Source organism: Camelina sativa, chromosome 15 (genome assembly GCF_000633955.1).
Source record: "Camelina sativa cultivar DH55 chromosome 15, Cs, whole genome shotgun sequence".
NCBI classification, from domain to species: Eukaryota; Viridiplantae; Streptophyta; class Magnoliopsida; order Brassicales; family Brassicaceae; genus Camelina; species Camelina sativa.
This window is the reverse complement of record NC_025699.1, coordinates 24157161-24180050: the sequence shown is the minus strand read 5'-3', so window position 1 is coordinate 24180050 and position 22890 is coordinate 24157161. Positions and strand designations below refer to the sequence as shown.

At 33.5% G+C, this 22890-nt stretch overlaps 2 protein-coding genes across 2 annotated transcripts; one reads left to right on the top strand and one right to left on the bottom strand.

Annotated features, from left to right (window-relative positions):
* Positions 3408 to 4437, top strand: LOC104748741. The gene is made up of 2 exons (XM_010470338.1): positions 3408 to 4324; positions 4410 to 4437. Exons 1-2 carry the CDS (start codon positions 3408 to 3410, stop codon positions 4435 to 4437), a joined length of 945 nt encoding a protein of 314 aa, XP_010468640.1.
* On the bottom strand, positions 8467 to 10396 carry LOC104748740 (putative polyol transporter 2). Its single transcript, XM_010470337.1, has 3 exons — positions 10270 to 10396; positions 9819 to 10165; positions 8467 to 9528 (listed from the first exon to the last, which is right to left on the bottom strand). The coding sequence occupies exons 1-3, from the start codon at positions 10394 to 10396 to the stop codon at positions 8467 to 8469; spliced, it is 1536 nt and encodes a 511-aa protein (XP_010468639.1).

Sequence of the window (22890 nt, the reverse complement as noted above, 5' to 3'; positions counted from 1 at the left end):
ATGTTTGCCGCAAGTTTATACTCTACAAATGCTATCAAAGATTGTCTAAACCTGGAACAGGAATAGAAAATTAAATTTTGCAGGTACTTGCAGGTCTTAAAGATACATGTAGACATATGCAAAAGTTTGCTTTTATTGCAGCCGTGTCATTGATGCTCTATGTTCTTCAAGGAGATGGCTTGGATATCAATCATATCTAGATCAAATTGGTCAGATTTTACATGTATTAAGGTAAGATTATATTGCTTTAATTTCTCTGTTTGTCGTTGCTTGTTTCTGGTATGGAGATGTGAACCTATGATATTTAGAAACTGGATTTATTTATTTTTATTATTTGGAGAACAAACCATAGAAAAACTTATTGGGGATCATATGAAGAAGAGACTACTAGTAGAAAATTCAACAGCAAAATCTAAAAACATTTTAGAAAATAAATTTTAAGAAACATCAGTATCAGGTCTTGAATCTCTTTTTCAGGATGAATGTCTCCTTCCCAATACAAGCGTTTGTTGAGATCAAAGTCATGCACCCCTTTTGGCTTCACATCAGTATTCTCCTTGCTCAAATGAAAGTCTCCTTCTTCCTCAGGGACTCTGTTGACATAAAAAAAAGAAGTATGCACCACATTGACATTAGTTTGCTTATTTTGTTTTTCTTCTACCTGTAGATGATTTTCCTTTTTGCTGCTTTTCAGGTTTATGACTAACCCACTAACCCAATATATATTCATAGATGACTCTTCATATTATGTCTCTTGATATATCCTTGTTGGTGTTGTATTTTAAAGATTTGTTATTTTCAGGTTTAGTAATTTGTGTTAATTTAGTTAAGGTTATATTAGTTATTTAATTAGTATTATTACATTGAAAAGAGAGAACGACACTTAATAAATAAAAAAAATCACTCCTAGAACGACACTTATTTCAGATCGGAGGGAGTATTAGATTTTATATCGAGAATTGAAGTAGATTGGTTTAATGACTAATGATTTATTAACCTGATCGATTTATTAATTAAATCAAAGGATAATTTAATTAATTCCATTGTAGGTAAATCTCATTTAATTTAATTAAACCAAAAACCCTATAATTTATCAAGTGAAGCTTTCTCTTTTGCTTGGTGGCTGTTGTGGACATTGTTCGGATCAGAGAGAAGGAGAGAAAGAGAGAGATCTTATTTGGTATAAAGGAGAAAGAGAAGGAGATCAAGCCTTTTCCTTAGAGTAAAGAGAGAAGAACTGACAAGGTTTGGGAGAAGGAGGGTCCGACTGCTCAAATCATTTCAGAAGGTATTGATTTTTGGTAGGGTTGTAGCTAAGACATTTTGGTAGACTCTCCTTTTTACAGAAGTGAATTTGGGTTTAAAATCTGTGAGTTATTGGCAGTTTCATGGGACACGTTTTTTCAGACACGAGTTGAGACCATCGAGGATTTTAACTGAGATCGTGGTCTTGTCTAGTTCCTGGTAGTATTGTTGTTTGAATCACTTTGCTAAGGTGAGTGCGTGACCATGAGCTTATCTGAGTGATTGGGTTGTATGACTTGTTTTCTGTGATGATATGTAGGTGTGGTGAATGTGTTATTGAGTGATCTGTTCAATGACTAGTTTGTTATGTTTTCTTTGTGGTTGTACTCTTGATTTTCTTGTGTGTATAGCTCGTAGACGGGAGGATCGTCTCAGTGGGTATTCTGGTAATACTCACGCATCTCATTGTGTTTATGGTGCAGGTAATGCATGTGTAGCGTGAAATCATGGCGATGAGAAGGAGGATGATCTAGGGTCTCGATTGTGTGTCCTTGGTTATGTTATTTATGTTGGAACCTTGTGTAGAAGCATGTTAGGTTGGTGGATAGAATGGTTAGGAAGAATATTGTATTGGTGATTATTGTTATATGTATTTCACTGTGCATGTTAATGGTATTATGGTTGGTTGATTATGTTATGTTGTTGGTTTATTAGTTGGATTGTAATTAAATATTATGAGATATTTAATTATATTATTATTATGTTAAAAAAAACCGGGTCGGGTCGTTTCAGTAACATGTTGGAAGCAGTTGAAGAACACATTCATATCAAAACTTCAAATTATTCAACCAATTTTCACTATTTGCATTGTAAAGGTTGAAGAGGTTGGAAAAAACTATTCAGCCCGTTCAACTTAAAAAGTTGAAAAAATAACTAATCCTATAACAAAAATCTTCAACTTGTTCAGGCACTATTTTGGAGATGAATGAGTTGAATATTATTCAACCCAATTTTGTTCAACCCATTTTTTTTGTATCCATTTACAGCCTAAAATTGTTTTTACCCCCAAAAATATCATTATTAGTAAGCACATGTTTTATCTCATTAGAAATCTATGAAATTTTTACTTGCTCGTGTGGATAACTCACTTTTAGTGAAAAGTTTTGAAAGATGGTTAGTTTGTTTTTTTTAATCAAATGATACTTTATGGACGGGGTTCAGATTTTTGGGTTTAAAATTTTGAAACTGTTCGACTATTTTAAAATTTTAGGATACAGGTTTGGATTGGGTTTGGATTGGATCTTTGGATCCAGGTATTTTGCTCAGGCCTACGCAAAATACTGTAAGTTGGTAATAATTCTTTTTGTAAAAGATATGTATGAATTTACTTGAAATTGAAGTTATTGAACAAAAAAAATATACACTCTCTCTTTTATAAAGAGTGTTATGATAGAGTTTTTTTTGTGTTTCACAAAGAATGTTATTTTACAATTTCATTATGTTTTATACACTAAATTTTCTAACTTATTCTTTAACCCAAAGTTTATTGAAATTGAACCATTAATCATTTATTAAATAGAGAGAAACATGTATAATTATATATTTCTGATTTATGTAAATTGTGTCAAAATGATATTTTTTATATAACAGAGAGTATAATTATTTTATATATATTAGTTAATTCTATAATTTTTGGTACGAAGTTTTAAGGTTCTAATTTCTAAATTTTATCTAGGATTTATGGTACTTTTGGAATCTTTTGGGTTTATTTTTTTTTATCTATTTGTCCGTACCATCATTTCATGCTTTAATTAACGTACAGTATATATATACCTTTTAACAATATATATGGATAAGTTTATGCAAGATTTGACAATGACAAAAAAACTTAATACAGTAAAAGAAATAATTAATAGTCAATGTGGATAGTGTTGAAAATTGTACAGGCTCCTACGTTTTCGCGAATAGTAAATTAAATAAATATATATTGTCAGATACTTATCATTCATTAACAAACAACTATATATATACCCCTTAATGTAAATGTCAACTAAAGCTTTTCCAGATCTCACATCCTTGTTTCCCTACGTTGTACTCATATCTCCCAATTTACCCTAACAACAGATTTAACCTAAATCTCTCTTTTCCACTTCTGCACCATCATGGCTGACGAAAATAGTGATCCTGAGTTTGATCTCAATCTCGATCTGTCCTTAGGGTTACCTCAACGAAGAAATCCTGTGAACAGACAAGGCCGGTTGGTTCCTCAAGAACAAGATCCCGTGGAGAAACAAGGCCATATGTCCTTCATGCAACTCTTGACATCATTCGGTCCTCCACGAGTTATCCAACCTTCTCCTCCTACTCAACCACCTCACATGACGTCTTTAATTGAAGACTTGATCACTAACGGTACAAACCCTAGGAATATTCCCGAACAGACTCTTCCGCTATATTCATCGCCTTCCGTACAAACCCTTCACCTCCCTCAACTGAACCAGGTTGAAACCGTGGCCTTGCAAACTCCCAGATTAGCGGTCCCGTTGCATTATCAACCTTCCGGACAACTCCTTCACCCTCCTCAAACCGTGGCCTTGGAAACTCCCCGCAGAGGTCGGAAACCAGGAGGGCAAGCACGTCGTAAATTAAGAAAAGCGGGTGCGGTTAAAAAAAAGGTGCCTGTCGCTGTGCCTGTGGCTGTGGCTGTGGATGACAAGGTGATCATACCACCGTATCCATGGGCTACGAACAAGCTAGCCGTACATCATACCATCAGTGAATTGACTGCCAATAATATAAACGTGATCTCTGGTCAAGTCCACTGCAATCCTTGCGATAGGACTCATACGATATCTTACAATCTGATGGAGAAGTTTTCCGAATTGTATGTGTACATTAGGGATAACAAGGAGGTGATGCGTACTCGAGCACCGGCTAAATGGTTAGCTCCGGAACTGATTCCGTGCGGGACATGCAAGACTGACATGAGGCCTGTGATAAACGAGAGCACGGAAAAAATTAACTGGCTGTTTCTTTTGTTAGGGCAAATGTTGGGATGTTGTACTTTGGAACAACTCAAGTTCTTTTGTGAGGCAATTGTTGAGCATCGAACCGGTTGTAAGGATCGTGTTCTCTACACAACTTATCTTATTCTATGCGGACAGCTCGATCCCCAAGGACCATTTAGCATAAAGTGACTTGTAATGGTATCTTTAGGGTTTGCATGTGTGTCTTTTATATATTATAATTTTGTTTTCTCTTCTTTTTGCATCATGTCTTCTCTTTAGGGTTTTTAGGGATCACGATTCTTAAATCTTAATGCATAATTTGTGCTTTTGTGTTATTATCTTTTGCAATGATTAATATAGCTAGTAATCAGTACGAAAAATATTTTTTTTTTCTCTATCTATAAACAATTCATAGAAACCATAAAATGAAAACAAAAGTCATGAATAAACATTTTGTAGATTCTTATAAATTCGGGTTGAAGTCAAGAACTTACGTAGATGTATTTTAGTAGACTTGCTAGTTATATTTTTCCTAACAAACCGAAAATAACATATTAGACTCATAACCCAACAAAACCCATGCAATGTTCAGAAACTACATTTTTATAAGCCAATGCACCAACTGACCAACAGTAAATAGAAACTGTATATTTCTACTTAAGCTTCAATAAAATCAAAGTCCTATCATTAACAAAGTTTTTTTCTTATATATATTTCATAACATAAGATTTTTTTTTGTTTATTTAACAACGCTAAGATCTTAAACACATATATATATAAGTATATATATATATATGACTAATTATAAAGATCATTGGTCTCCATTAATATAATATACTACTACATTTAAATTGCTTTTTGTCCCACAAGAAAAACCCACTTTTGAGTTAAAGTTGCAATACTCGGAAAAATACCTTAATAAAATCGTCCAGACAAAGTAATCAAACCTGTTGGAGTTGGGTTTCGCTGACTCTAGGTCAGTAGCCGGCCCGTCAAATAATAGGTTTAATGGGCCTTAGGGCCATGTTTTTTATGAGTTCAGAATCTTTTCGGGTGATTAGGAAGAAGTGGCGAAGTCAAGTGATTGAGAGAATCACGGTAGATCGATGTTGAACGAGGAGAGATCGATGGAGTAAATCTCGGGATTCGGGCATGAGATTGAGCGACTTAAATATTGCGAAAAAGATGTAGAAACGGAGAGAACATACTCAGAAAAACTACTTGTAACACAAAAACAGGAAAAGAGTTCATCAATATAAATCCAGTTCGTCATTTCTTTGCTATTCGTACCGATTTATACCAAAAACCTACCCAGATCTTAACTAGTTAATTAACATACAAAATGGTTGGTTTCTCATATCAACAAAACCTATGTTGCATTTTTATTAATAGAAAGTACAGATTAGGAGTTTCTTGCTTTAAGTAAAAAATTCCCATTGAATTAGGTTAATTGTTTAATAAATAGAATAATATTTATGAAAGAGAGATGTTTTTATTCAAGTGGTTATAACACCACATATGCGACCGACTCTACCAGAATTCGACTCCAATAAATCACATAGGTTCCGATCCATAGTCAATACTTCAATAAATTCGTCCGAACTTGTTGACTGAATGGTGACAAAAATAAAAATAAAAATAAGTATATTTTTTTTAGAAAACTTGCGTATAATTTTTTTTATTTTCAGAATATGTTTAAATTTGACATGTGTCAACATTTATCGATACAATTAATATGTGTATCATGTTAAAGGCTAAATTGAAAAAACTAACATCTATACTAAATAAAAGTAGGAGCTATAAACTCCTTAATGCGTCCACATAGAATTTTAAACAACCTATTGGGATTTGACATGTCATTCATTAACATTTTCTAAATTTCCAGAATTTTCTATATTAAGAATTATTTTAAACAACCTATATGGATTTGACATGTCATTCATTAACATTTTTTAAATTTTCAGAATTTTTAGAAAAAGGAAAATTTTAAATTTATAGAAATAAAAGAACTATGTACAACGTCCCATATTGGCTAGAAATCTTTTAGACAATGGTTCAGAACCAGTATAAATAAAGATTAATATGCTTCCAACAGCGAATGAACATGAAAGCTTGATTTATCAGACGTCCAAGTTAAAAAGTTTATTTGTTTGATCCGATCTTTTATTTGATCAAACGAAAACTTTAAAAAGTTTGAAAAAAAAATATTAATATATTGAAAATTTTTAAAAGTTTAAATATTATAAATATTAAAACTTTTTAAAAGTTCTTAGCTTTTAAAAAGTTTTTAAATATTATAATTTTTTAATTTTAATAGTTTAAAATATTATAAATATTGAACTTTTTAAAAGGTTCAGATATTATATTTTGAAACCTTTTAAAAGTTTAAAATATTATAAATATTGAAACTTCTAAAAGTCTTAGCTTTTAAAAGGTTTCAAAATCTTATAATCTTTAAATTTTTAAAATTTATTAGCTTATAAATGGTTTCTAAAAAATTATAATTTATAAATTTTAAAAGTTTAAAATATTATAATTATTGAAACTTTTAAAAGGTTCAAATATTAAAAATATTTAAACTTCATAGAATGTTGAAAATATTACAATTACTTAACCTCCATAGAAATTTTAAAATATTATATCTATACTAATAAAAAGTTGAAGCTATAAACTCCTAAAGGTGTCCATATAGGATTTAAAACAACCAATAAGAATTTGATATTTCACTAATTAACATTTTTGGAAATATAGTAGTAATCTATATTATTAAGAATTTTTAGAAAAAGGTAAAATTTATTGAAATCAAAGAAATACGATTTGATATTCTTGCAGTAAAATTTTTATTTTTAAGTCTAAGAAATAAGGATTGACGTTGCAAGACCTTGAGTTGATGTTATTTGAGTTTAAAGAAGAAGGATCGACGAAAATCACAAATATTATTTTAACTATAATGTGTTCATATTACTTTCTCCGCGAGTAAGGATTTTGGTTTGAGAAGTTTCAATACATATGGATCTTAAACCGAATAAGTATATGGATGAAATTAGCAATAATTGGATGCATGTGTTGACTATGATGGTCTTTTTATGAATTGCACAAATTTTATGAGAAAAGAAATGATTTTGGTCTTGGAGTTTGATGGGTTAACAAATTGTATGGTAGTCTAAAAAAAAAAAAAATTCAGTGAAAGAATGTGAAAAATTTGATAAGGAAGAAGAAGAAGAAGAAGAGTATAACGAAGAACTGGATAAAAGTAACGATAACAATTACCATAAAATTTGACAATGAAAATGACAAGAAAGAATATGAAAAATAAGAAAACATTGAATAAAAACACGAAAACATAGGTGGTAGCGATCAATTAAATATGAAAAACGAGATAAATTCAAGATTACAAAATTATTTCGTTTTTCTGGTGGTCAAATAAATGGTTTAGGATATGTGAGGTCATCAGTTTGATTCGCCTTGTCTGGACGTCGAGTTAAATTCATGATTTTTTTTGATCTGATCTGAATGTATAACACAACTCATTTTTATATTTTTAAAAATTGTATATCTGAAATTTAAATTTTTACTTAATACTAATTTAAATTTTTTTTATAAGATAATATTTCATTACTGTCATCAATCACATACTCCCTCCATTTCATAATATAAGATGTTTTAGAGAAGATTTTTTGTGTTATAATATAAGATGTTTCTAAGTTTCTATGCTACTTTTAGATTAGTTTAATATTTTTTTATTATGCAATTTTATTTATGATTGGTTGAATTTTTTTTAAATTGTCATTTCTTATATTTTGAAACGGAATGAGTATATATAATTTTCATCAAAATATATAAAATAAACTCATGCGTGGGTTCAAAACCTAGTTTATGTAGAAGATTATAAAGATCGTTGATCTTCATTGGAATCTTCTACTACAGTTAAACTGTTTGTTTATAACTTGTAAATAACGAAACGTACCTTAATAAATCGTCCAAACAAAGTAATTAAACCTATGTTGCATTTATGTTACATACGAAGAGTTTCTTACTATTTATTTACAAAAGAAAACTTATATACAACATGATAGATTATTAGACATGGCAAGTAAAATTCTGTATTAATCTTCTTACTGGCCACACTCGGCCAATGAAGTTTGAGAGTCTTTTGAAATCGACGACGTCCCATTGATCAAATAATGAAATGGAAGCAAATTTGGTCTCACTTTCATTGTTCATCAGCTACTTCTTTGCCCTTGCTCATAACATTGTTCTTTTTGTTTGCGTTGTAGCTCCCGAAGAGACTCTCCATATTTTCTAAAGCCACACCACGTGTCTCCGGAAGGAAAGTGAAGAAGAAGACCCATGCGGCGGCCGCAACTCCGGCGAAGAGAAGGAACGCACCACCGATGGTGAGACCCTTAGAAAGAGACAAGAATGTCATTCCGATAATACCACTCATCAGTCTATTTAACATCACTCCCAAACTTGCACCTTGAGCTCTTAGCCTCACGGGGAATATCTCTGAGCAGTAAACCCACGTCACGGGGCCTGCACCTATTGAGAATGTTGCCACAAAGGTCATCACTGTGGTAACGCTAAGCCCTATGGCCCACTTGAGAGTTTGTCCGGGGTTCCTGTCGATTACTGTAAGACTAGTTCCAAGCGCGGTCAACGAAATAAACATTCCGCCCATACTAGTAAGCAACAAGGCACGACGTCCAAACCGATCAACCACACAAGTCCCTACCACGATGAAGAGGGTCTTGACAACTCCGACAGCCACTGTAGCCAAGAGTTGGTCATTCTTGGATCGCAGTCCAGCCTTTGAGAAGATGGTCGGAGAGTAAAGCACGACCGCATCGATTCCAGAGGCTTGTTGGGCGAAGTGGATGCCAAGGCATGCTATGAGGATGTGTCGAACAGAAGGGGTTGGTCGGACAAGAAGGTCCTTCCACACGCCTTTACCGGCAGTCTTCTTGTTCGGCAAGACTATAACATCGTCTGTCATATCATCAGGGATTCCAGCTGCACGTTTTATGTCATTGAGCCTCGAGATGGCTTCTTCTTTAGTGTTTGAGGTTTTGTCAAGAACTTTAAAAGCATCTCCAATGCGACCTTGGAGGACTAGCCACCGTGGAGACTCCGGCATTGCCAACACTCCAATGGCTAGGATTACCGAGGGAATCGCTCCAACCCCTAACATGAACCTCCAACCGAGATGCTCGGGAAGCTTGGAGAAGAAGTAATTTGATACATATCCTAAAAGTATACCAATGTTGATAAATATCTGCATAAAAAAGAAACATAGTATCATCAACCTCCATGTATATATAATATATACTCCCTCCGTTTCAAAATATAAGATGTTTTGGAGAAGTTTTTTGTTTCATAATATAGGATGCTTTCAAATTTCAATGCAACTTTTAGATTAGTTTAGTATTTTATATTATGCAGTATTGTTTATGATTGGTTGAACTTGTTAAAAGTAAAAACGTCTTAATCTGAGTGTTTTGCTTAAAACATCTTATATTTTGAAACGGAGGGAGTATATAATAAGAAAGGTGGAGTCTAGTTTACCTCAGGGAAAGAGCTAAGGAAACCACGTGAAGAGGCAGGAGCGACTTCAGCGGTGTAAACAGGCGCAATCATCATAGCATAACCAACACCGATACCAGCTACGAAACGACCAACCATGATGAAAGGATAGTTTGTGGCAAACCCCATGAGAAGAGCACCACAAAAGAAGAAGGCTCCTGCCAACACTATGGTATATCGTCTTCCAATCCAATCTGAAGTTCTACCGGCCGCGCCTGAACCGATCAGGGAGTAGATATTCAGAATCCCCATAAGAATCTCAAGTTGTACATCTGAGAGTTTTAAATCGTCTTTTATGAAGATTGCAGCTCCACTCATCACTCCTATATCTGCAACATCCATAAAATGTAAAGATGATAATCTAAACCGTAAAACCGAACAAACCTCGACATGGGCTGTTAGTGCATGATAAGAATTCATAACAAAGACGAACCATAACCAAGGATGATAGACGTCATGGATGCTAAGATTGCACAAGCAAAAGCATATTGACTTCTATTTCCTCTTGGTGGCTCGGGTTCTGCAACAACAACACCTCGTTCTTCTCCTGAGGAACTCATTGTGTCCACCGTGATTGTAAAACCTACAGTGGTAATTAATAAGGAGAAGAGAGTGTTATTTTCAGAAAATCTAAGTTTCTTGTGAGTTATGAAATCTACTGTGCGAGTTTAAATAGATGTGTGACGCTCACGATTGAAGCCAACTAAAATGATATATTTTAGAAGGTAACAAACAAGCATCTAGTTAATTAATCAGTTATAGAAAATGGTTACATCAAAGGTTCAAGGATAGAAATCATATTAGAAGATCAAGAGACACACGTTTTACTTTAATCTACAAGATTTGTCCCAAAATTGACAATTTACAGTAAAACGACCATATATTTTAAGTTTTGTCATCTCATTTTTTGTTTTTTTGTTATTATTTTTATCTAAATTTAGAACATAAGTCAATAGACATCAACGAATATCAAATAGTTGTACTCTAATTTTAAAGGTAAACAAAAAAAAAATGCATATGGTTCACATTAAAAAGATATTTGTTTTCTTCCTCTTAAAGCGCTACTACATATTTTATTACTATAATCAGTTTTATTAAAGTTCTCCTTACTTTCTTTTTGTCCCTGATCTCTCTTTAGTTGTCTTCTTTCATCCCTCTAAGAAAAAATGACTACACAAAGGTGAAAAAAAACCAAGATTTGTAAATAGAAAAATTTGAAGTATAAAGATTATCAGTTATACTAGAATACAAGATCTAGGGATGTTAAAATTTGGATCAATTACAGAATTAGACATTTTCCAAAAAAAAATTATGGATTTGGGTTACATTTGAGCAACAAGCAGAGATCTCACGTTTGGTGAGCTTCCTCAAGACTAACCCAAACTATGTCGCCTTCCTCGAGTCTCAAACCAATGACCCAAACTTTTTTGATGTTCAAAGTTAGGTTCCTTCACAATCCCTCCTTCCTTTATGATTATGAAAACTTTTGTAATATTTGTGACTTGTACTCTTGTTATGTTTGGATGTAAAATTAAACTTATGTGTTTGTTTAGTTTCATGTTTGTTATGTTTTAGTTATAGTTTTAATAATCAGTTTTGTTATTACAAAATCAAATAATTCGTTTTTACCAGAATTTTTTAAAAAGCATGATAATAAAACAGTCACCGAAACGTACACAAAACAGTAACCAAAACAGTCGCAAATGAGTAACCAGATCAGTCGCTAAAGAGTTGCAAATTCAGTCGCAACTTTAGCGACTGTTTGGCGAGGGAAGAACGACCACAATTATCAGTCGCTAATTAGTAGCTCCGTGTCGACTATTTGGCGACTGATTATTTTAGCGACACACTGTTTAACGACTACGTAAGTCAGTCGCCAATCAGTCGTACCTAAGTAGTTTGCGACTGTTTAGTGACTGTTTTTGTAATCGGCAAATCCATGTTTTCTTGTAGTGTATTTACGTTTTTGGGTATTTTTTTGGTTATGGAATGATGATTTTACCCTTCAGAATCACAAGTAACTTTAAAAACCTTTGATTCTCTTCCCCACGAGTCTAAGTCGAGAGAATGATCGATGCTGAAATTTTTTCCAGCAACAATCTCGATTCTGTCATGAAGATTGCATAGTTTGCTATGTTTTTGGATTGAACCCAAGATACTAGCTATTGCTATGAGAGTAGTCAGAATTAGAATCAAAAGAGAGCAAAAGAATGAAATATATATATTTTTTCAATGTTTGGATGCTTACTTCTGCATTACTCAGCTCTCAAGAATCTCTCAGCTTAAACTACGAGTCACGAACTTGGAAGATCCATATCTCATCTATTTCTTCTTTGGAGTGATGTCGGAGACCACCACGTGCTTGACTATTTAATATTCTCATTTTCTATTATTGTTAATGTGTTATTGTTTTGATCTGATACTATTTGTTTTCGACTTGGTTTTATGAAAATCTTGTTGATTGGCTTTATATACTTCAGTTTTAAAAATGAGTTAAAAGTAGAGATTAATAATGATAGTATCTTGATTAATCGCATAAAAGTTAAATTGATGGTTATAACGTTGATCATATAGATCATATACATAAAGTTGCATGTCCACAATACATCAATTAGTGATTAAATTGATGGTTATAATGTTGATCATACACTACAAGAAAACATGTCATTTGTCACTCCTATTATAGTCGCTCTTTAGTCGCAAATAAGGGTTTTGCGACTACTTCGCGACTCTTTTTGATGGTCGCAAAAAACGGTCACAAAATATGTTAGTCGCAACAAGGTCGCTTATTTGCGATGGATTATGGACTCTTTTATATAGTCGTATATTTGCGACGAAACTGTGACTAGAATTGGTAGTTGTACATTTCCGACTAAACTACAACAAAGTCTACTTAGGGACAATTTTGTGACTATATATAACAGTCCTATGTTTACGACCATTTTGGGATTAATGGTAGAGTCTAGGTTTAGTGACGGATTAAGGACGACCTATTAGTCCCAAAAGGGTTGCGAAGTCTGTTTTAGTGTAGTAGCAGTTGAGTCGCAAATTAGTCGTTTATTATTGCGACTATGTTAAGACTCTGGTTTTGTAGTCGCTAAGGAGTTCGTTTTTAGTAACTATTGTGCCACTATTTTGTGAATTGGTTTAGTCACATTATTTGAATTGGTTTAGTCACAAAATAGTCATATTATTTGAGTTGGTTTAGTCACAAAATAGTCACATTTTTTGAATTGGTTTAGTCACAAATCAGTAACATTTTAGCAACCGAAATCTGATTAATTTCAGAATTTCAAATGCTAATAATCAAAAGGAATGATGATTTAAAGTACCACACAAGCAAACTTATCATCCTAAACATCCAAGAAACAGTATTCAAAAGCAAGTTCATACATAAAGAAAAGGGGAATTAGAAGTTCAGTTGGAAGAAGTATTAGAGGTAGGGGAATTGGCATCTGGTGTGGTGCCTCCATCGGTGGGTTGTGCAGCTGGACTGGAGGCTGGTGTGGTGCCTCCATCGATGGGTTGTGCATTGGTTGCAGGCACGGTAGCTGGTTGGGTGGCTGCAGGAGGAGAAACCATAAAAGCTGAGTATTCAAGAATTTTTTCTTTGATGAAGAAGACAAGCTTCTTGATCTCAGCTTGAGACTCTCGGTGTTCCTGATCACGTCGTGCATTCTCAGACTCATGTTCAGATATCTTGCGCCGAATTTGATCTTGAAGCTCTGCAAGAGTTGCTGCAGAAGAGCTTTCATAACTCTCTTTCCTTTTTTCTTTCCTTAGTGTCTCAACAAGTGATCCAAGGCCAAATGGGTTACCTTTGGTATCTGTTTGAGTACACTAAACCAAAAGATAAACATTCGCTAATCAGCACAAACCAAAAAACCAAATGCAGAATCAACATCAAATATTCTAGGTTCCTAAGCATAGCTCATTAAACAATTTTAAGAAAACTAGGAGACTGTTAAGCTAAGAATCAACATCAATCATCATTCACATTAAGAAACCAAAATTGACAAAGAAAAATCACACACAAAGACATAAACGAATTACATGAAGGAAGATTTCATTTCTTTCATCAATGGAAAGACTCTGATGTGTTGAGCTCTTTGAACCATCTGGACCATCATCGTCCGTTTCAGATTGTCTCTCTTCGATGGTCTTCTCATAAGTGTCAGCAACTTTTTTGGCTTTTTGATCCACAAATGTTCCATCGGGCCGAGTGTGTGTTCTAAGAAACAATTCGACCAGTGATACAGGACACCCCAGCTCTTCCTCCTACAATGATAGTGAAACACATTAAATCATGGAAATAATAGAAAAACTTTGAGGTGAAGAGGATGGAAAGAGAAATCTTACCATTTCTTGATGAACTTCTACAAATGATTTCTGACCAGCTAAGTGTTTGTGCACTCCAAGACCTCCACGAGTAGAGTTTCTGCACTGTGAAACATTCTCACTCCTCTCAATGGCATCAGGGGTGTTCCAATACTCGCACATAATCGGCCATATTTTATCACCAATCCATGGTGGTTGTACACCACTCCTCTTAGCTTGACTGACAATGCCTTTCAACCTTTTCTTGGCTATTGTCAAGAAACCTTCTTTAACGAGCTCAGTAATCCCGACATCCCAATTATACTTCCGCTACAATCCCACAAAATATTTTAGTTAGCAACAATACAAATTCATATATATAGAGTACAAAAATAAGAGTAGTGTGAAAACTATTATTTGACTTACCGCAAATGTCCTGAAATATCGCTCTTGAATGTGTTATGGAGTGACCTTCCAGCTGTAGTAAGGCCCATCAAACTTCCTCCTAAAGATTCCAGCAATGACTCGAGACAGCTTTCCTTTGTGCCGGTAAACCTGTTACATTAACTGAGTAAGTCTACTTGGAAATATGAACCTATAACCTATTGAAACTATTGAATATCAAACAACAACCGATTACTGAACATGATCAAAGTATTGAACATCGAACCGATTATTGAACCTATTACCGCAAACTAGTGAACACATTCATGCTTTAAGATTCTATGTGAGAATACTTAAAGCAAAATTACAAGAGGAGATAGTTTTTATACCATAGAGTTTCGACTCCAGGGATAGGATGCTCAGACAGGAGTGGTAGATGTTCTCGGCCTGGAAGAGCTAGCAAACCATCCAACAGATCTTGGTAGTGATCGACATTTTGATTAGGGTTTTGTTGCTCCTCGTTTTCTTCTTTGCCGTTATCTTCCTCTGGAACAAGCTCCAGTTGAAGTTGAGGGTGAGGAACAGAAAGAGGCTGTTGTTGAGGAATCAGAGGCGGTGTAAGTATCCTCCGCGGTGGAGGACTACTCGACTGTATGTTTGTCCTCGATGGTGGATTTGTAGTCGGCGATGGACTACTTATCGGCGCTGGATTTGTCCTTGGCAAAAACTGTGAAGGACGGCTTTGATGTGACTGGGTTGCAGACTGTGTTGCAGAGTGTGTGCGTTCAGAAGGGTTCGACTACTGAGAAGAGGATATGCTACCATTGAAGATTTGGACACCGGTGGCTGTTCTGGCACCGCAACCTCTGGAAGAACCCTTGGTCTTAGGAGGCATCAGATCGAGAAAGAAGACAACGATGGAGAGAGAGAGAGAGAGAAGGAGAAAAAGATTTAGAGAAATGATTGAGAGAAATAGAGGATTGAGAGATTGAGAGAGAAGTAGAGATCGATGTGTTTGAGAGAGAACACAATTCGATTATTTTTTTTGAGTGGAGAGGTTTTGAGAGAAAACCCTAGATCGAGTGGAACAAGAAAATAAGAAGTGTAAAAATGTTTAAGTGTTTGCCTAGTTATTAACGAAACACAGTCGCAAAACAGTTGCAAAGGAGTCGCAGACTAAACTTCTTTGGGGGAAAAAACACCCGTAAATAATTAGACAAATTTCACCAAATTAGTGGTGGGAACATCAACCGCCAAAACACCGTAGCAAAGTAGTTGCAAAAACAGTAGCAACGGTTGCATAACAGTTGCAAAACAGTTGCAACATGGTGGCAAAGTGTTACTCTTTTGTGACTGTATGTTATTAGTCAACTTAAAAGTTTGATTTTCACACATTATGAGCTTATTTGCATCCATAAATCACTCATATTAGTAGTAAAGAGTATATAAAATAGGAAGAGTATGTAAAACATGGCTTTTAAAACAGAAGACTTACATTTTCCTAAACTCCTATACATTTTTCCATGGTGACATGTTTGTCCAAAGATGGTTTTGGAACATATGCATGTTTATATTGTTAACATTGAAATTTTTGACCTTCAAAAAGTTTTAGTGACTAAATTCAGTCAAATACAAGTATAAATGTATAACAAAGGATGTACATACATCTCAAAAATGAAATTTAAGATACAAAAATATCAAGAGTGGGAAAAGAGTCGCAGTAACGTTGCTAATTCAGGTGTTAGTCGCACTTTAGTTGCAAAACAGTTGCATAACAGTCGCAAAATAGTTGCGACTTGGTGGCAAAGTGTTACTCTTTTGTGACTGTCTGTTATTAGTCAACTTAAAAGTTTGATTTTCACACATTATGAGCTTATTTGCATCCATAAATCACTCATATTAGTAGTAAAGAGTATATAAAATAGGAAGGGTATGTAAAACATGGCTTTTAAAACAGAAGACTTACATTTTCCTAAACTCCTACACATTTTTCCATGGTGACATGTTTGTCCAAAGATGGTTTTGGAATATGCATGTTTATATTGTTAACATTGAAATTTTTGACCTTCAAAAAGTTTTAGTGACTAAATTCAGTCAAATACAAGTATAACTGTATAACAAAGGATGTACATACATCTCAAAAATGAAATTTAAGATACAAAAATATCAAGAGTGGGAAAAGAGTCGCAGTAACGTTGCTAATTCAGGTGTTAGTCGTACTTTAGTTGCAAAACGGTTGCATAACAGTCGCAATACAGTTGCAACATGGTGGCAAAGTGTTACTCTTTTGTGACTGTCTGTTATTAGTCAACTTAAAAGTTTGATTTTCACACATTATGAGCTTATTTGCATCCATAAATCACTTATATTAGTAGTAAAGAGTATGTAAAACATGGCTTTTAAAACAGAAGACTTACATTTTCCTAAACTCCTACACATTTTTCCATGGTGACATGTTTGTCCAAAGATGGTTTTGGAATATGCATGTTTATATTGTTAACATTGAAATTTTTGACCTTCAAAAAGTTTTAGTGACTAAATTCAGTCAAATACAAGTATAACTGTATAACAAAGGATGTACATACATCTCAAAAATGAAATTTAAGATACAAAAATATCAAGAGTGGGAAAAGAGTCGCAGTAACGTTGCTAATTCAGGTGTTAGTCGTACTTTAGTTGCAAAACGGTTGTATAACAGTCGCAATACAGTTGCAACATGGTGGCAAAGTGTTACTCTTTTGTGACTGTCTGTTATTAGTCAACTTAAAAGTTTGATTTTCACACATTATGAGCTTATTTGCATCCATAAATCACTCATATTAGTAGTAAAGAGTATGTAAAACATGGCTTTTAAAACAGAAGACTTACATTTTCCTAAACTCCTACACATTTTTCCATGGTGACATGTTTGTCCAAAGATGGTTTTGGAATATGCATGTTTATATTGTTAACATTGAAATTTTTGACCTTCAAAAAGTTTTAGTGACTAAATTCAGTCAAATACAAGTATAACTGTATAACAAAGGATGTACATACATCTCAAAAATGAAATTTAAGATACAAAAATATCAAGAGTGGGAAAAGAGTTGCAGTAACGTTGCTAATTCAGGTGTTAGTCGTACTTTAGTTGCAAAACGGTTGCATAACAGTTGCAAAACAGTTGCAACATGGTGGCAAAGTGTTACTCTTTTGTGACTGTCTGCTATTAGTCAACTTAAAAGTTTGATTTTCACACATTATGAGCTTATTTGCATCCATAAATCACTCATATTAGTAGTAAAGAGTATATAAAATAGGAAGAGTATGTAAAACATGGCTTTTAAAACAGAAGACTTACATTTTCCTAAACTCCTATACATTTTTCCATGGTGACATGTTTGTCCAAAGATGGTTTTGGAACATATGCATGTTTATATTGTTAACATTGAAATTTTTGACCTTCAAAAAGTTTTAGTGACTAAATTCAGTCAAATACAAGTATAACTGTATAACAAAGGATGTACATACATCTCAAAAATGAAATTTAAGATACAAAAATATCAAGAGTGGGAAAAGAGTCGCAGTAACGTTGCTAATTCAGGTGTTAGTCGTACTTTAGTTGCAAAACGGTTGCATAACAGTCGCAAAACAGTTGCAACATGGTGGCAAAGTGTTACTCTTTTGTGACTGTCTGCTATTAGTCAACTTAAAAGTTTGATTTTCACACATTATGAGCTTATTTGCATCCATAAATCACTCATATTAGTAGTAAAGAGTATATAAAATAGGAAGAGTATGTAAAACATGGCTTTTAAAACAGAAGACTTACATTTTCCTAAACTCCTATACATTCTTCCATGGTGACATGTTTGTCCAAAGATGGTTTTGGAACATATGCATGTTTATATTGTTAACATTGAAATTTTTGACCTTCAAAAAGTTTTAGTGACTAAATTCAGTCAAATACAAGTATAACTGTATAACAAAGGATGTACATACATCTCAAAAATGAAATTTAAGATACAAAAATATCAAGAGTGGGAAAAGAGTCGCAGTAACGTTGCTAATTCAGGTGTTAGTCGCACTTTAGTTGCAAAACAGTTGCATAACAGTCGCAAAATAGTTGCGACTTGGTGGCAAAGTGTTACTCTTTTGTGACTGTCTGTTATTAGTCAACTTAAAAGTTTGATTTTCACACATTATGAGCTTATTTGCATCCATAAATCACTTATATTAGTAGTAAAGAGTATGTAAAACATGACTTTTAAAACAGAAGTTTTACATTTTCCTAAACTCCTACATATTCTTCCATGGTGACATGTTTGTCCAAAAATGGTTTTGGAACATATGCATGTTTATATTGTTAACATTGAAATTTTTGACCTTCAAAAAGTTTTAGTGACTAAATTCAGTCAAATACAAGTATAATTGTATAACAAAGGATGTACATACATCTCAAAAATGAAATTTAAGATACAAAAATATCAAGAGTGGGAAAAGAGTCGCAGTAACGTTGCTAATTCAGGTGTTAGTCGCACTTTAGTTGCAAAACAGTTGCATAACAGTCGCAAAATAGTTGCGACTTGGTGGCAAAGTGTTACGCTTTTGTGACTGTCTGTTATTAGTCAACTTAAAAGTTTGATTTTCACACATTATGAGCTTATTTGCATCCATAAATCACTTATAGTAGTAGTAAAGAGTATGTAAAACATGACTTTTAAAACAGAAGTTTTACATTTTCCTAAACTCCTACATATTCTTCCATGGTGACATGTTTGTCCAAAAATGGTTTTGGAACATATGCATGTTTATATTGTTAACATTGAAATTTTTGACCTTCAAAAAGTTTTAGTGACTAAATTCAGTCAAATACAAGTATAATTGTATAACAAAGGATGTACATACATCTCAAAAATGAAATTTAAGATACAAAAATATCAAGAGTGGGAAAAGAGTCGCAGTAACGTTGCTAATTCAGGTGTTAGTCGCACTTTAGTTGCAAAACAGTTGCATAACAGTCGCAAAATAGTTGCGACTTGGTGGCAAAGTGTTACGCTTTTGTGACTGTCTGTTATTAGTCAACTTAAAAGTTTGATTTTCACACATTATGAGCTTATTTGCATCCATAAATCACTTATAGTAGTAGTAAAGAGTATGTAAAACATGACTTTTAAAACAGAAGTTTTACATTTTCCTAAACTCCTACATATTCTTCCATGGTGACATGTTTGTCCAAAAATGGTTTTGGAACATATGCATGTTTATATTGTTAACATTGAAATTTTTGACCTTCAAAAAGTTTTAGTGACTAAATTCAGTCAAATACAAGTATAATTGTATAACAAAGGATGTACATACATCTCAAAAATGAAATTTAAGATACAAAAATATCAAGAGTGGGAAAAGAGTCGCAGTAACGTTGCTAATTCAGGTGTTAGTCGCACTTTAGTTGCAAAACAGTTGCATAACAGTCGCAAAATAGTTGCGACTTGGTGGCAAAGTGTTACGCTTTTGTGACTGTCTGTTATTAGTCAACTTAAAAGTTTGATTTTCACACATTATGAGCTTATTTGCATCCATAAATCACTTATAGTAGTAGTAAAGAGTATGTAAAACATGACTTTTAAAACAGAAGTTTTACATTTTCCTAAACTCCTACATATTCTTCCATGGTGACATGTTTGTCCAAAAATGGTTTTGGAACATATGCATGTTTATATTGTTAACATTGAAATTTTTGACCTTCAAAAAGTTTTAGTGACTAAATTCAGTCAAATACAAGTATAATTGTATAACAAAGGATGTACATACATCTCAAAAATGAAATTTAAGATACAAAAATATCAAGAGTGGGAAAAGAGTCGCAGTAACGTTGCTAATTCAGGTGTTAGTCGCACTTTAGTTGCAAAACAGTTGCATAACAGTCGCAAAATAGTTGCGACTTGGTGGCAAAGTGTTACGCTTTTGTGACTGTCTGTTATTAGTCAACTTAAAAGTTTGATTTTCACACATTATGAGCTTATTTGCATCCATAAATCACTTATAGTAGTAGTAAAGAGTATGTAAAACATGACTTTTAAAACAGAAGTTTTACATTTTCCTAAACTCCTACATATTCTTCCATGGTGACATGTTTGTCCAAAAATGGTTTTGGAACATATGCATGTTTATATTGTTAACATTGAAATTTTTGACCTTCAAAAAGTTTTAGTGACTAAATTCAGTCAAATACAAGTATAATTGTATAACAAAGGATGTACATACATCTCAAAAATGAAATTTAAGATATAAAAATATCAAGAGTGGGAAAAGAGTCGCAGTAACGTTGCTAATTCAGGTGTTAGTCGCAATTTAGTCGCAAAACGGTATCCGCTCGTGGTTTCAAAGTAGTCGCACAACGGTTACAAAGTTGTTTAGTTATTAAACGGTCGCTAATGTGCGACTGTTTTGTGACTATATTTTTAATTGTGGATACTTTTACTTGCAAATTGCCAGATTAATCAATCTATTAAGGTTTACTATAATTGAAATAAGTTTATTTTATTTTAACAGAAATCACACATAGAGACAATATTTTACAAATCAGATGCACATTTAGTCTTCGTATGCAAGTTCTTCATCTTCATCTTCATCATCAGATGTTGACAAGTTACATTGAAATTCGTCTTCTCCTTCAGCATCTTCTATCTCAAAATCTATTGGTTCATCTTGATGAATCTCGTCGACTAAACTTTCAATGATGATTTCTTCAACCAAAGTCGGAGTTGCCTCAATAAAAGTTTGTTGCAATATAACCAAGTCATTTTCGTTAAACTTCCCTTGAACAACATTCCTTGGATTGACTTTGCACACTGTAAGCCACGATTTGTGAGGTCGTTTAGTGTATGGATATGATAGATAACACACTTGATCAGCTTGAGAACCTATATAAAGAAATAGAACATATTAAATTAATATATATTTAATAATATATATACGTATGTAGGTAAATTAAATATTTAATGAAAAGAAACTTAACCTAAAATAAATGGTTCGTAATTTTGGTATTTTCTTGATGGAAGCACGTCTATGATGCCTCCGTTTGTCATGTGGATACCTTTGCCAACCGTTGGGTCAAACCAGTCACAGTAGAAAAGTGTGATCTTTAGGTTAATAATGCCAGGATACTCAAGCTCGATTATGTTTTCAACGGTCCCAAAAAAATCATTCTCCATAGATGCTTTAAAATAATTTTGCCCTCAGACATATATCCCATAATTCATTGTCTTTTTGGTCTGCCCATGTTCCCGCGTGTGAAACATGTAACCTCTGGTAAAATACATAGGCCACGACTTGACTTTGTTTTCTGGACCTTCAACCAATTCATGGACCCATGGAGGAAAAATGTGAACACGTTTCATTGTAGACACCTACATAAGAATAAAATATAAATTGTCGGAAGTGAACCCATTCAGTAAAATATTTTTCTATATTAATTTATTTACATATACTTACATATTGGCGAACCCAATCGCTAAAATCTTCATCTCTTTTCGATGTGACTTCACCATCAGTGAGTTCTGGATATTCATACCGTATTTGATCGTCCAACACACTGTTTTTCCCAACATATAGAAGACAATTAATCCATAAATATATTAAAGAGAAATCGCTATAAAAATAAATCTGAAATAAATACCTCTCTAGGGGACGAAAGTAATCACAATTTCGCAATACGTATGCATGTGCGCATTTTTGATCTTTCTCAGACAGCCAAAACTCTGTAGTTTGGCCACTAGGACGACTGACTTGAGTGAATATATCCGGTACGGGTACTAGATATACAGGAACTTCACCCTCATCATATCGCAATGACCTGGAAAATATTTAAAATTTTAATTACCTTTTCATATAAATTTAAAAGACCATTATATATTATACAGTAAGTATGAAATACCTCCTTCTACTAGCTGTAGAAATGTTTAAAGCAAAGTAGTGTTCTGAGAAGTAAGATATATCATCATTAATATATGATTGAACCATTGATCCCGCTGGATATCTTTTGTTCTTCGCCTTTCCTTTCAAGCGTTTAAAAAACCTTTCGAATGGATACATCCACCTATACTGGACTAGACCACCAAGTTCGGCTTCATATGGTAGGTGTACAGGGAAGTGCTTCATGACATCAAAGAACGAAGGTGGGAATATTTTCTCTAAATTGCACAACATTATCACAATATTCGCTTTCATGACTTGGATGTGACTTAGCTCCAATGATCGACTGCTTAAGTCACAGAAAAATGATCCGATCCCTACAATATATTAATAAAATCAATAATTAATTTGACATATATATGAAATTAAATTGACATATATATATATATATAAATATATA